Raw genomic sequence first — 15,772 nt, 5'->3', positions numbered from 1 at the left:
TCCTCTTCACCCCCTTTCCTGAGAGAACTGAGCTTGCAAAGGTTTTAAATTACACCACTGCAGAGGCGGAGGTGGGGGCGGGGCACATCATGGCCTCTGGTACCCAGCCCAATCCCCAGGACTAATTTAACACAATGAAGTAAGAGAGAAACCAAACCGCAGGCTCCGGTTCCAAGAATGCGGCTTGAACCACACCGCACCACCTCGGCCATCGGTTCACAGCCTCCAGAAGTGTCTTCCATCCTTTGGAACTGAGCCCGTGAGAAGCATGCAGCCAAGCATCCCTCAGCAAGGGGCAAAGCCGGCTTAAGCGTTTCCGTTTTCTGCTTGGCTACTTCAGAAACTGCTGGCCCAGTCGCCTTCCAAAATGCAAGAATTGAATTTTCCTACCCCAGCTTCCCACACAGAAGATATATTTAGGAAGCCAAACATTCTACAGTGGCTGAGTGGAGTTTGTGTTTATTTTTTGATTCTCAGGATTACCTATTTGAGGGGAGCATAGAGGATACACTCCATTTTAGTGTCTCTCAAGATTAACAAGCATTGTCTGCCAAACCTAAGAGAAACTTAGCCCAGACTGGAGGAAAGAGGATCTGGAGCACATTCAATTATGGTCACTCAAATTTTATTATTTTAAGACTTTAAGGGTTTGAAAATTTATTATAGTAACTGACACTTCTTCAACACATACAGTAAAATCCTAGTAAGTGTGCTGGAATTTATACTGCGCAACTTAACACATTTTACAGCTTGGAGTAAAACCCATTTGTGTCCTTTCCGTTGATCCAGAGGATAGAAAAGAGCAATGGAGCTGAGGGGTTCTCAGACTTCCCACAAGGTATACCCTAACAACACTGACCGGGCTTTCGAAATATTACTATGGCAAAGCTCTAAAATATCTATATATGACCTCTGAATGGTCACCAAATCCAAAGGATAACTAAGACACGCATCAATGTGTGGACAACAGAGAAAATGCCGGCTGTTTTCAGTGCCCCGCCTCCCTCCAGCCTTTGCCGTCCATGGCTCCAGGAAGGTACCGAAGACATCCTGGTAGCGGAATCCAGGGATGCTGGTCTTGCTTCCTCTTTCTCTCAACGTTTTCATTTCCCAGGTGTCAAATGATAAACTGAGGTAAGCACTAAAAGAAGTTTCTGGAGAGGCTGCCCGGATAACGGCATATTACGCTCCTCAGGGGACACTGAAATCGTCTATTTGTAGAAGTGACATCAGATTGTGGACTTACTGGACCCTGTCTGAGGAAAGGCAAGTTCAGTGTGTACTACGGAGACACCTGTCGCTGCCAGCCCATCGGATGAGAGGACTAAGGCGCTGGAACTATTGCTCAATTTAGTTTTTTGTTTTTGTTTTTAAAGATCGTTGTTTTCCAAGTGTCTGGCCTGCTGGAGAGGACATCCAAAAGGAATCCAAGGCATTCAGCTTTGGTTTTGCTTGACGCATTAAGAAATAAATCACTTTGTCCAATTAAGAATTTCACCGAGGAAGACCATTTGTTTTTAACGTACATGAGTGCTCCATCTGCATGTATGCCTTTGCTGTAGGAGAGGGCATCAGATTCCACTATAGACGGTTATGAGCCACCAGGTGGGTGCTGGGAATTGAATTCAGGACCTCTGTAAGGGCATCCAGTGCTCTTAACTGCAGAGCCCTCTCTCCAGCCCCAAGGCAAACTAGTTATGTTGACTGAGCAATTATTTATTTTCAGTTTCGACCTCCTCGGTGCCATCCTTCATTCCTGCCACAGTATGAGACAGCTGTTGTTAACTCCACACAGCGACTGATGAGCGTGGGTCTTGGAGAGAGCAAGCTTTGCGTTAAACCACAGTGACTAAAATGTAACCCTTCTACTTGGGCTATAGGATGGACTTGGTCTTGCACTGGACCGTGAAAGAATCCCATCATCTTTCCAGATAGAGAAAAGATAAGAAGTCCATCAACACTGCTCCAAACAGAAGAAAACCACTTTTTCCTGAAGAAAAGCAATAAATTTTCATTTACTCTTGAAGTATACATAGAATATCACTTTTATTTCTGTTCATATAATCTAAACCTACTGTACCAAATATTGCTCCTGATGCCCACAAGAGATCTGGAAAATTAGGCTCAAGAACAGAATGTAAAATTAGCCTCCCACCTGCCCTTCAGCAGAGGCTCGGGGCCTAGAAATGAACATTATAATGTTCATTTAATTCCACCTTACTCTGAGGTCCGTGACCCAGAATTTTGCATTAATAGAGACATCAAGAGAAAGGTCTGTCAATGCTATTCTTGCCCAAGGCTTTTTTTGGCTTCTGTGAAAATAGAAGCATCATGAATTACATGTTCAAACATGTCCACATTCTTGGCAAAGCAACAGAAAAAAAAAACTTGGGGGTCAAATTGGTGTTAGCATATCTACCAAATAGATATTTTATAGCTACACTTTATAAATTACCAAGGAATGTGCAAAGGATATCAGAAAGTCCCAGCAAGTTTTACAAGGCGGTTTTAGAACTACATCACAGTAACCTTGCCGACCAGAAACAAAACAAATCTCAGCTTATCGAACTAATTTAAACAGCCCATGTGCCCCATGAAAGGGACTAAGCAAAAGATCAGCAAATTGATTTAGAGCAAAATTTAACCTCAAGTTTCTCACGTATAAAGTGGAGACGAAACCACTTCTATAATTATTGCAAGAGTCAAATGAGATCACATGTAGAAAAATGGCCCTTGCCTACTCCAGAGTCAGTGTGCAGTGGTGGAACTATTCCCAGGGTTTGCAGAGGGAACCCGTAGTAACGTCTGGCATTGTTTGTTCTCTGCTTGGTGAGTTTTCAAGTCTCCTGTATAGTGACAGCCACAAGACTCTTCTTTCTCTCTCTCTCTCTCTCTCTCTCTCTCTCTCTCTCTCTCTCTCTCTCTCTCTTTCTTATATGGTTTCTCTGTGTAGTAGCTCTAGCTGTTGTGGAACTAGCTCTTGTAGCCTTCAAACTTACAGAGATCCACCTACCTCTGCCTTCTGAGAGCTGGGATTAAAGGCGTGCGCCACCACCACCCAGCCAAGGCTTTTCTTTCTAACTGATGTTTATTTTCCCATAGTGGATTACGACGGTCAGAGAGAAAAAACTACAAGATAGAAGAACTCGAGTCTAACTGTAAAGAAGACTTCTTCCCCTCTTCCCTGTTTGAAAGTAGGGGGAAGGCTTCTTTTGAACATAAAGTGGTTTCATTGCTGTTAAAACAGGACTTCTTGATGCAGAATGATTTTAAATTGTATGCTTCTGCTAAGCATGAGAACAAAAACTGTGTTCTTTCCCTCCTCAGTCTTTGCTGTCTTGCTGTATTTTTTTTTCCACTCATGCCTTGGAAAATAGAATAAAGATTATAAGCAACAGTTCTAGACAGGAGTAGTTCTATCCAAAAGTCTTGACACCTGGTGAACGTTAATAACAAACTCAGTCTCATCTCACCTCTCCCAAAGGTCCTTGAACCTTTGTTTAGTTGTGAGGCTAGCAAAGTCCTTACTGTTCAGGAAGAGGTGATGTCATAATCGCACTGAAGAAGAAATTCAAAACCCCTAAGGCACAAACTATGCATCCAGATGTCTAACCCACCAAAGACAAAGACGGAAATTTCTCACTGGAGTAACATAATTAAACCAATTTAATTTCTAGTACACGTCATATAGAATTAAAGCTGTAAAACTCAAATGGACTCAGTGATACTCTAACAGAAAATTATCTGGATCACCCGCGTGCGGTGTGCATTCTACTTGTGTGGTCTGTTGCGGTAAATCCTCTACAGCCTGAGCCACAAGGCAAGGAAGACGCTGATAGTCCAAGGAGGAAAATGATTTTTCCAACACCATACATACAAGGAAAAACAACAGCAATAACAAAACCCTTAGGATGCATGATCCATAATTTCATGGCGGAATAGGAACCTGAATTGACTTGCTGATATATTTTCAAAACACACTGACCCCTGTTTTCACATGATTTTTATGATAATTAGACAACTTTGAGATGACAGTATAATAAAGAGGGAAATATTCCTTTTACGATCCCGACTGTTCTACCAGTGGTGTATCCATAGACAGCCCCTGGAGGACAGCACTCAAGCCATGTGATGTGTGGTATGAGAACAACAGAAAGAAAGGGAGCCTGGAAGAGGAAGTACTGAATAGCTCTCCATGCTGAAAAGATGCTGGACCAGTGTGGGAGTAAGGGGAGCATGATGAGACACCGGCAGCCTGAGAACCAGGCAGAAGAGCCTGCATGGAGCACGGAGGAACAGGAAGATGTAACTGACAGCTGGAGAGGGCGTCTTTGGGATTATAGCATCCTCTCTTGATAGCTTTCGGCCTACTGTGCAATCTTTAGTGAGCCCTACATAGGTGGTCATGTAAACATCACTGGAAGGGAGTGATGATACCCCACATCTGAGTGCTTGGTGTTGGTTCAGAGATGCTACCCCAGCCGCTAAGAGAACTGGCTGCTCTTCTAGAAGACCCAGGTTCAGTTCAACCACATGACGGCTCACAAACATCTGCACTTGCAGTTCCAGGGGATCTGACAGTATGTAGCTCAAAGGTGGTACACAGGCAGACATGTAGGTGGAAGCCCCAAATACAAAAATAAATAAATAAATTTAAAACCTCCTTTGCCTAATGCCAGAATATAGCATCTAAAAAATTAAAAGAAAATAAATGAGCATCTTTTAAAAAAAAAAAATCTGGCTAGGCGGTGGTGATGCCAACACTCGGGAAGCAGAAGCAGGTGAATCTCTGTGAGTTCAAGGCCAGCCTGGTCTACAGAGTGAGTTCCAGCACAGCCAAGGCTACACAGAGAAACCCTAGAAAAAACATTTTTTAAAAAAATAAATAAATAAATAAAAACAACAAAAGCCATTTCGATGTGTTCTACTGGTGTGGTCTGCTGGGAAGACCTTTTTATAGGTCATCTAGAAACTATTTCCTCATCAGCTGAACCAACAATTTTCTGAAGGTCTTAACTCCCCTTTGCTACAATCCACTAGAGCAGCGTTTCTCAGCCTTCCTAAAGCTGGGACCCTTCAATACAGTTCCTCACACTGTTGTGACCTCCAGCCATAAAATTTTTTCATTGTTACTTCATAGCTGTAATTTTGCTACTGTTAAGAATCATAATATAACATAATATAAATATCTGATATATGACCCCAAAGGAGTCATTACCCACAGGTTGAGAACTGCTGTACTAGACATTGTCAGAGAAAAGAAGCAGGTAGTAAAAAAATTATTATTCCAAAGACTTGGCAATATGACAAACTGTTGAAAGAGGGGGCCACTTGTTTGTCCCAGTCACCCAGAACTGAAATAATCACACAGAAACTGTATTAATTAAATCACTGCTTGGCCCCTTAGCTCTAGCTACTTATTGGCTAACTCTTATATTAATTTAACCCATTTTTATTAGTCTTTATATCACCATGAGGTCGTTGCCTACCAGCAAAGTTTTGGCATGTCTGACTCTGGCAGAGGCTCCATGGCATCTCCTCTGGCTCCACCCTCTTTCTCCCAGCATTCAGTTCTGTCTTCCCTACCTACCTAAGCTCTGCCCTGCTATAGATCCAAAAGCAGTTTTTTTTTTTATTCATTAATGGTATTCAGAGCACACAGAGGGGACTCCCACATCAACGAACTTTCTCTGCAGAGCATAATACTAAATCATTAATCCAAAATGGAGCTAAAGTCCAATGCCTGGAGACATCATGGCAAAGGAAAGTGGGACCAGGCACAGTCTCAGCTCCAGCTACTTCACTCAGCATTTGTAGTCCAGGTATCACAACTGGATAACCAGGGCCCTTCCATAACTGTTTCTATCTGACCTTGGAGCTCTGAAATACCAATGTTTGTGACTTAGAAGCCCTCTTCCCTGCGTATCAATCCATCTTTCCCACTTGGCCACTTCCTGGGTCATTGGGTTTGTGGCACTACAGGAAACCAGGCAAACATTTGCAGAATCCTTACCTGGAGCTGCTGTTCTAGCTCTGGGAAGACCAAAGGAATGGTATCTTCGGACGGTGTATCGTCTAAAATACAAAAATACGATGATTACTCCGCATGCCCTGTGTTTCATGAGCATCACCCTTCATTTCCGGGCACAGAGAGCTTAGATGGCCTGACACAGTTTTTTAAAGTGTTTGTGTGTGTGTGTGTGTGTGTGTGTGTGCATGTGTGTGCGTGTCCTCAAATGTCTACTCTAGGAGCGCTCCAATTTAAAAGAGCTACTTAATACTGTCACATTAACCCAAACCAAAAAATATGATATGCATGAAAGCACTTTAACAAGGTGCTGATGTGGTGGCCAGGGAACTTCAGCAGAGCAGAAGGACGTGTGAAAAACAGGAGCCTCGCTTAGTTGTGCCCTTCGCTCTTATCACAATCCACCGTTTACAGGCAGCTCTCCAGACCTCACTCGGGGTTCCTGCGAGTAACAGCCAGTGACCCAACAGGGAATCTCTCCCCACAGAGTTGGGCAACACTGCCAACCTGGAGCAGAATCCACAGCTGTGTTTCCGAAGGAGCCTGAGGCCACACAACTGCTGCACCTGTGTCCTCGGTGGCCTACACAGTCCCTTAAACAAAAAACAGCTCTTGCTCCTTCAAAAAATAGAGTCTTGGAAGCCTGTGAGGAAACCTGGCAGAAACGTTGCCTCTGACATTCAAGTTACCCAAATTTTTTTCAAGAAGAGGCTGCTAATCCAGCCTTGGTGTTTTGTTTAGCAGGATCTGTCCCTCTAGAGAACTTTAGTTCCATAAGGACACCCGCTGTTCATTTCTAAACCCTTCCCCCGTACATGCCTGAGAATACAACATACACACACAAACATACACATACACTTAAAACCAAAACCATTTCAAGTTATAATAAAGCAAGAAAATGCATTTTTTTATATTCTTATTAACTTAACCAAATTCACTGATAAAACTAATTAATGTTCATTTTTAATTATGCAGGCCATACACAACAAAGAGACAAGGACAGTCATGGTTGGTTTCCATGGAGATTTATTTCCATGACCTCTCATGGATAAAAGTCAGTAGAAGCTCAACTCAAGTCTTTATATGATATGAATTGTTTACACTAACTTAAATGTGTCCTCACGCATACGTTCATCTCTCAATAGCCCTAACAAAGTACAATGTGATTGCTATGAAAATCCTTGTGTTCTACAGGTTAAGGGATAACAAGAAGAAAATGTCTCTACCAGTTCAGTATTTACATGGTTTTACGTTTTCCCTACCCTTGATTTAACCCCAAATACCAAACTCGCAAGCACACAGAACCGACTATATCCTCTCCCGGTTTACTGAGAACATGGTTCAAAATAAAATGTAGTAAATACACAGGGTTTTTGAGGCTTCTGGGGGATTACAGTTCTTTGAAGGCATGGAAGACAATCACCAGAGAGATGATTTAAACAAGGATGGTATTAACCTCTACCAAACCCCTCAGGGGTCTGGTCACTCAATAGCAGTTGGTATATTTTGGTCAAGAGTACTAAAATAATACTCCCATTTAAAAGTGACCTAAAATAATGGCAATATATCACCAACATGAAACTTTCTTTTTGACTTCAGTTGGCTGGTCAATTGGTGCCCAGGATTCACTGGTACTCCTAAACATGGGCTTCAGAGAAGGGTAAAAAGCCTGTGCCCCTCGGATGCTCCCTTCCTATCAGAGTAGGAACAGTAAGTTCTAGCCAGGTCCTATGGCTTTCTCTATCCACACCATCACTGGCAAAGAAACTATATGGAACCATCACTACCTGACACATTGCAGTAGAGCCTCCCATTAAAAGGTTTAGAAGACCGATTTGGGTCTTGGGTGCATTTAATTTACTTCAGTACAGTTCCAAAAGCCTAGACATCACGATGATTTGAGCTCACCAGGTTCAGGACCAGAGTAATTTGGCACAGTAAATCAGAGCATATTGTACTTTGGCTTCCCAGCCCCGATTACCGCAGATGAGGAGACAAATGGAAGGAGAAGTCGCTTCCATTAAAATACAAACAGACAGGGCATGCTAGAATTCTAGAAAAAAAAAAAACTGAGGCGTGCAGCTCAGGGCTGCCTGACACTTACGTCATCCTGCCCACTGTGCAGGCACACTCCTTCTTGTTTCATTATTAAAAAATAAAAAAAAAGAGTGGGCCGTTACCCATTCATTGCCCTGCCATATTGATACGACCCAGAATGAATGAAGCAATGTTGAAATCAATGTCTTTATACACAGCCAACCGCGCTGAGCCACGCAGGACTATGAAACTAATTTGTGGCTAAACACAGGCTTGTGATGGGACCTCTTTGACTGAAAGTCTAATCGACATAATGGATGTTTTGCAGACAAGCAGAATGAGAGCAAGACTTTTGTTTCAGAATGGATCAAACTGGATTAACCCAAGCAGGAAATAGCAGCGGAAACAAGCAGACCCAAGACAGATGCGAGGAGTCCACCAGCTCTGAACGCCAACCGGCATCTCCCCGCTCCATGCCATCTGCTTTAGCTGGCAGCCTCGCCTGCCAGAAATTTCGGGGTTTGAGGAGCTGCTCACGAAGCTACCCCGTGTTGGTGTGAGGGGTGTTTACTTTTAAACAGTGGCTGCCTTCTTTGACTGGCTTTAAAAATAGGCAAATATTCTAAAAGCAGATTGATGAATCACAGGGCTGGAAAATGACTCAGGCAGGCTAGTAGCACAGCTGCTGCACAAACATTTGGCCAAATCGTTGTAAAACATTTCCACCATGATGATGGATCAGAGTCCCTGAGAGTGCTCAAGTTTGTTATGACAGTCCCAGAAGCACAGAGCAGACTGCACGGTAGCTGTACCAAGAGACCCCTGGGCATATTTAATTGTTTTTTTTTTCTAATAGGGAGAAAAAGAACAGTTACTAGATAGATTTAAAGTGGGACAAAATCCCAGAATAACTGCATTTTTACTATGATTTAACTGCCAGATACTTACTGGCTATCGTGTGTACAGTAAGATCTCAGACTCCATCCTGAATCAGAAAAGCACTTTATCCTAGCTTGTAATACATTGAGAAAGTAATATCAAAGCCATGTGTACTTCATAGCATGAAGAAGCGGTGAGCCCCAATAGTAGAATACTCATGTAAAATGCCCAAGAGCCCGTGACCAACACAGCACAACCAGCACAACCTAAGAGAAGGACCAACCAAAATCTATCCAAAGGAATGTCTTTTTTCTTTATAAAAAAGTTTTTAAACAGGCTTGTCTGTTTTGTGTAGAGGTGTTTTACCTGCATGTATGTCTCTGTATCATGCATGTCTCACACCCACAGAGGACAGAAGAGGGAGGGCATCTGATCCCTTGAGACTTGCATCACAGATGGTTGGGAACCACCATGTGGGTGCTAGGAGTTGAACCCAGGTCCTCTGGAAGAGCAGGCAGTGCTCTTAACCTCTGAACCATCTCTCCAGCAAGGATGAGATACACAAAGGAGAGAGAAAAGAGAGGAAAAGATTTTTTTTAATAAACAGATGCTCACTGCCTGTTTGGCAGTTGTGATATGACTAAGCCCGACGTGATCCTGAAGGCAGAACTCTCTTGTTGGCACTCCAGCCGCACTGGCACACCACAGTACAGGTTATGATGGGCTTGCTTCAGCATCCATTGAGCAGATGTTGGTTGGTTTTCAAGGGCGTTCTCTTTTCAGAGTCCCTTAAACCATTTGAGCTGTTTGTCCATGAAACAGATAAAAGAGATTCACTAAGTCTGGAAGCCAAAATTCACTAAGTCTAGGAATTACATCTGAGTTAGGACAGAACTCTGAACTGAAGGGGCTGAGCGAGCATCTGGCACAGTCCACTGAGAGCAGAGTAAGGCACAAGTCACAAGAAGAAGGAGCTCTCTAAAGCGCCATGACTAGTGACCTTGTGAGACAAGGTGCTTCCCTACCCAGGGTTCTTCCCACTGTACCACTCTGCTGCTCACCTTGGGGGCCAATGATTGCCCAGACTTGTATTTGGGAGAACAAGTTCTCCCAAAATATTGGAAACTACACTTTAGTTTTTATTTAGCTTGTGAAAATGATTCAAAAACAATTACTATACATTCTTAGTTTCCCTGTGCATCACAGAGAAGCTTTAATTTAAAAAAAATTATCTGAAACTTAGAATAAAAGGGTGACCATCGTATTTATAAATTTTGCTTTTGTATGCTAAAGCAATGTACTCTAAATTCCCTAGTTACATCTGTTTTTATTTTGTTTCAAGTGAGAGAAGTGAAAACTCCATCAAATGGTTCTGCAAACCAGATTTGAAAATTGCTTTTCTAAATACTCTCTTGATTGGGCAACATTTTTATTGGACTTTGGGATCAATTATTGCCCCACAGACATTGTTTCTATCATAGATATAACTGGAGTATAGAGTAAAAGACACTAAATCCTGTTATAAAGACCGTAAGTTTTCATACGCGGAGTCCAGAAGACGATCCACATTTAGAAGACACTCCCAAGCCCATCCCACACCCCATACAGAACACAAGCTGTCCTGTTCTGAATCCTCTGAATAACTCTGTTTTGTGGGCTAGGGAGAGAGCGCAGTTGGTACAGTACTTGCTGTGTAGGCACAAGGGTCTGTTTGGTCTCCAGAACCATGTAAAGGGCTAGGCAGTATGGCTTATGCCTGCAACCTGGGTACCTAGGAATGAATGACCCTCAGGCTCAGTGAGAGACCTTGCCTAAAAGAATAAAGGTAGGCCAGGCGGTGGTGGTGAATGTCTTTAATGCCAGCACTAGGGAGGCAGAGGCAGGTGGCTCTCTAGGTTTGAGGCCAGCCTAGTCTACAGTGCTACCTAGAAAAACCCTGTCAAAAAACAAAAAATAATAAATAATAAATAAATAAATGTGGAAAGCAGTAGAGAAAGATACTCTACTATGTCCTCCGCACCTCCCCACACACATATATCCACCCAAATGTATATCTCCACATATCTAAATTAGCACACACACACACAACAACAACAGCAAAAGCCAGCAACACAACACACATAACATACCATATACATACACCAAAAAGAAGAAGCTGGGGCTGGAGAGATGGCTCAGTGGTTAAGAGCACTGACTACTCTTCCAGAGGACCTGGATTCAGTTCCCAGTACCTATCTGGTGGTTCACCAACACCTGTAACTCTAGTTCCAGGGATAACTGTGGTACCAGGAGAGCTAGTGCCCTCTTCTAACCTTCTCTGACACATGATGTACAGATATACATGCAGGCAAAATACCTATACACATAAAATAAATAAAAATTTTAAATTCAACAAAAAATTCTGGTTGCGGTGGCACAAAGAGGCAGGTTGATTTCTGCGATTTTGAGGCCAGCCTGGTCTACAGAGTGAGTTCCAGGATAACCAGGGATACATAGAAAGGCTCTGTCTCAAAAATTAAAAATATATATATATAATAAATAATACTATTTGTATTATAATGGCTTCATATAGCTGTGGTCTGTGTAGTCACTAAGAGAGGCAAGACCAGATGAGCCATACTTGTTTTAGTGTTTTGCCATGGTGTCTTGATTTTTCTTGATAATATTTGAATAAGGAGTCCCACATTCTTGTCTTGTGCTGTGCACCCAGGCAGTGTACAACTGGCAGCATGACCTCTAAGTGCTCGTGATCCGGAGGCTGTTCTGCAGGCCACCAAGGGACAAGTAACCTAAATAATGGTTTCAGATACGAGGGTCATGCCCAGACTTTCCTGGAAACTGTTTGCCTGTAAGAACTCATATCCGCCTAGCAAACCACCAGGGAACACAGTAGCATAGGTCTGTGGGTGAACTATAGGTCCACCTTAGTTGGTGAATGTGGTCAGTGTGATTGCTTTGAGAGTTGTTTTTTTTTTTTTTCTGCAAATGGGCAGAGTGACTTGTTTCAGAGACTTGCTATCGATGAAGAAATACACATGTCAATGACTTAGCCTGAAGCATTGCATCTGGGAAATTGTCAATAACAAGGATGAGTTCCTGATGTAATTGAGTTTCGTTACAATTCCTTCTCATTATAAACCCGATCAGTGTGCGGAAATGGGGCAGACATATGTGTGCACAGGTGTGTGTGTGCATATAGGCAGTGTTGACGTTCTCATATTAAAAAAAAAAGAGAACGGACGTGGGTCAAGGTCACTGTCTCTACGTCTTACTTACTTCTCCCCTGACAGCTGAGGGGTCTTCCCAGGTGTAGCTAGCACCTCAGGTCTTATGATTTACTTTCTTCATCTAAACCTGCATTGAAGAACTATCTCTCCTTCATTTCCCCAGCAAAGGAAACCATGAAATGTTTTCTGAAAAACTGAACTCATATAGAAAAGTTCTTTAAGTGTTTTATGTAATATGAAGATGGTCCACACATTTCTAACACATCATCAACAACAACAATAAAAGCTTTTCAAAATAGATACCTAGATGCCCCAGCTCTTGTAAAAGCACAGCAGTTTTAAGCTAAGTCAAAACACGTTTTAAAATTTCGCTTCCTGGATTATTAAACGTCATGTGTGAATTCTGTAATATGTGCTGGATTTTCAGAGGCATAGATCTAAAAGCACAACTAGAGAGATGGATGGGGTGGGAACAATGACATGGTAAAGAGAGAGCTAGTACGACACCCAGTCACTGTTGGTTCTTTATCATTGACAAACACCCTACTGCTGCGGGGCAATGGTCTTGTACCCTGTAAAGATTTTTCAGTTATATTGCTTTAATACAATGCTGACTGGCCAGTAGCCAGGCAGGAAGTAGAGGTGGGGCAACCAGAACAGGAGAATTCTGGGAAGAGAAAGGGGTCAGCCTGCAGTCGTCACCCAGTCGCAGAGGAAGCAAGATGAGAACGTCTTGCTGATAAAAGGTGCCTGCCACGTGACTAACACAGACAAGAATAATGGGTTAATGTATGATGTAAAAGTTAGTTAATAAGAAAAGTCTGAGCTAATAGGCCAACCAGTTTATAATTAATGTAGTCCTCTGTGTGTTTCTTTGGGACTGAACAACTGTGGGACCGGGCAGGACGGAAACCTCTGTCAACACCCTGCTACCTGTGCCACCACCCATTAATAAACTAATGCTACTTCTCTGCAGAGAAGGACTTGGTGCAGCTTACAGCAAATTTTATGTTTCACTGAAGCACTCTTCTGTTTCATTATTGTCCCTGTCATCTTGATGATTCCATCACTTTTCCTTTTTCTCTCAGAACGTTTTGATGATGGTCATTGGAACTCAGTTACCCAGAGGCATCAAGCACAGCATGGTACACACAGCTGGCCCTCTATGATTATGGAAGTTCCACACCTGCAAGTTCAGTCAATCATAGACTGAAAATTCGGGAAAAAAAAGACTTATGTCTGCATTGACAAGTTCCTATTTCCTAAATAATAAAAGATGGCAGGCATTTACTCAGCCTTCACGCTCTATTTGGTAAAGATAGCCAGAGCTGAATTATGGGAGAATGTACACAGGCCAGGCAAACACTATGCTGTTTTCTGTAAAGGGTTTGAGTATCTGCGGAATTTGGTGTTTTCAGAGGTCTGGAATCAAGGACCTCAGAAACCTCCAGAAGAGGACACTTATTCTCAACACCCCACCAAATACATTTTCACCTCTCCTTTTCCTCCTACGTCCAACAGCTTACCAGGGTAACATCCCCCCCATTTTTCCCCTGACTACTGGGGAGCTATTTGCTTTCAGGAACACTCATGCTTTAAAAAAAAAAAAAAAAAGACAGGGAGCTGGGCGGTGGTGGCGCATGCCTTTAATCCCAGCACTTGGGAGGCAGAGGCAGGCGGATCTCTGTGAGTTCGAGACCAGCCTGGTCTACAAGAGCTAGTTCCAGGACAGGCTCCAAAACCACAGAGAAACCCTGTCTCGAAAAACAAAACAAAAAAAAAAAAAAAAGACAGGGTATTTATTACAGAACTTGAGCTTTCCTGGAACTTGTGGAAATCTCCCTGCTTCTGCTTCTTGAGTTCTTTAGGTTTACACAAACATACAACCATGTACCAGCTCATGAGATCCCCTCTTTGCATGGGCCCTACTTTTGACTGGGTAGTGATACAAAACCACCCAGGACCTGGCTTTGAAGCGCTCCTATTTATTAATGCCAGTTTTGTTCCTTGAGGAAACATTTGCACAAACGGTTACAAAACCCTCCTATGGTGTTGTTAGCAGCATGAAACTGAGGTGATAATGCAAGTACAAACATTACGTACTCCATAAACATCTACCTCCTTTACAGCCTTTCCTTTAAAACTTAAGCAACATATTCCAACCGAAATAAATAAAACCTGATTGCATCTCAAAGAATTTTCATTGATAGAATGAACTCCAAGTAGCTGCAGATATTGTATTATTGATTTCAAAAATGTATGGTGAGTCTCTAAAGTTAAAAATGGCTGTCATGGAGCCTCTGTCCTTGCTGGGTTTGTCAAGGATCCAGAATTCCAGCAGAATTTTCTCTTTTTTCTCTCTATCAAATAGATAAGTAAAACTATTGAAGACCAGATTAGCGATTAAAAAATAGACCTCAGTATTCCTTGAGGTTAGACAAAAGTTAGGCTTCCCAGATTCTTCCCAGAGAAAAGATGAAGAATACAGAGAGGAAAAAGTACTAGAAACATTTCGGCCCCAAGGAGAAAGGAAAATATAGTATCCAAAGCAGGAAAAGTTGATGGGAGGACTCAGTGGCAGGGACACTGCACCTGAAATTGCCTGTCTGATAGCTGAGCACTCGGGACTGGAGAGCCACTGCACCCGGTCAGAATGCACGCAGCAGCGGCTGCTTTGGCTATTCTATGAAATTCCCACTGCTAGACAGAACACTGGATTTTTGAGATAAAAACAAATACTTTTAGCGACTCTGACACCGTGGGTCCTGGATTTTTAAACTAAATCCTGCATGGTTAATTTGTGCCCTAATGTAAAAATTCTAACAACTTAATTTTTTTTTTTTAAACAAAATAGAAAAGCTTCTAGGCTAGGCTCCTGCCAACATCCCTGGAGAGAGAGTGGGGTGAAGAGAATGACTACAACATCTAAATATGTATGAGAATACGCCACCCTTGTGACTCAGTTGACAATAAAGACAATCCCGTAATTAAATGAAATCTAGCATCTGCCCACGTCTAAATTCTCCCCCACTAGAAGGAGCCTGTGATTCTCACAACTCGAGATGGAGGGGGCTCATTTCTTTTCAGCATGTGTTGCTGTGAAAACTAATTCACTGGACAACCTCATTTAGGAAGTTAACACTTCGGAGTTCCTGGTTTGGAAATGCTATTGAGATGACTGAAGGCAGGGATGGCCGCCTCCGGGAATTACAATGATCTAAGTATCATTTAGCGAAGGGCTCTGGCAGTGACCTGGGAAGGGTGAGTGCACCTTACGGGATTCCATCCATTTCTGCCCAAAGCCTGCTTCTGCACTTGTGCCCTTGAAGGTTCATGGAGACTTCGCTGTCCTGTGGCTCGCTTTCTATCGACGAACAATCACCAGTTCTTACTCTCAAAAGCCAAACCGTCGCCCGGCTGTGCCAATCCTTCTTTCAAATTCATTTTCAGACTCCACCATTCCCTCCTAACGCAGATTCACGTCACTTTGTATCGGTATAAAGCATCTCTTCCATTCGCTCTTCTCTCCACATTCCAGACTCTTCCACCCAGTTTCTACCCTCCCGTTATATCATACGCACCCCTGCTCAGGGAGTTTGTA

General features: G+C 42.7%; 1 protein-coding gene across 2 annotated transcripts in view; it reads right to left on the bottom strand.

Moving 5' to 3' along the window:
- The window catches only part of Map3k7cl (MAP3K7 C-terminal like), a 39,620-nt gene that overhangs the window by 16,493 nt on the left and 7,355 nt on the right, over positions 1–15,772 (bottom strand). The window contains exon 3 of one of the 2 annotated variants that reach the window (XM_005345311.3): positions 6,014–6,075. In XM_005345311.3, coding sequence (XP_005345368.1) covers positions 6,014–6,075 — 62 coding nt within the window. Of the gene's footprint in view, positions 1–157; positions 339–6,013; positions 6,076–15,772 lie in introns of those variants that run through there. The other variant, XM_026786573.1, reaches the window with a different exon arrangement.

The sequence above is a fragment of the Microtus ochrogaster genome, chromosome 2 (genome assembly GCF_000317375.1).
Source record: "Microtus ochrogaster isolate Prairie Vole_2 chromosome 2, MicOch1.0, whole genome shotgun sequence".
Taxonomy (NCBI): Eukaryota; Metazoa; Chordata; class Mammalia; order Rodentia; family Cricetidae; genus Microtus; species Microtus ochrogaster.
The sequence above is the reverse complement of the archived record's forward strand: the minus strand, read 5'-3'. Positions and strand labels throughout refer to the sequence as shown.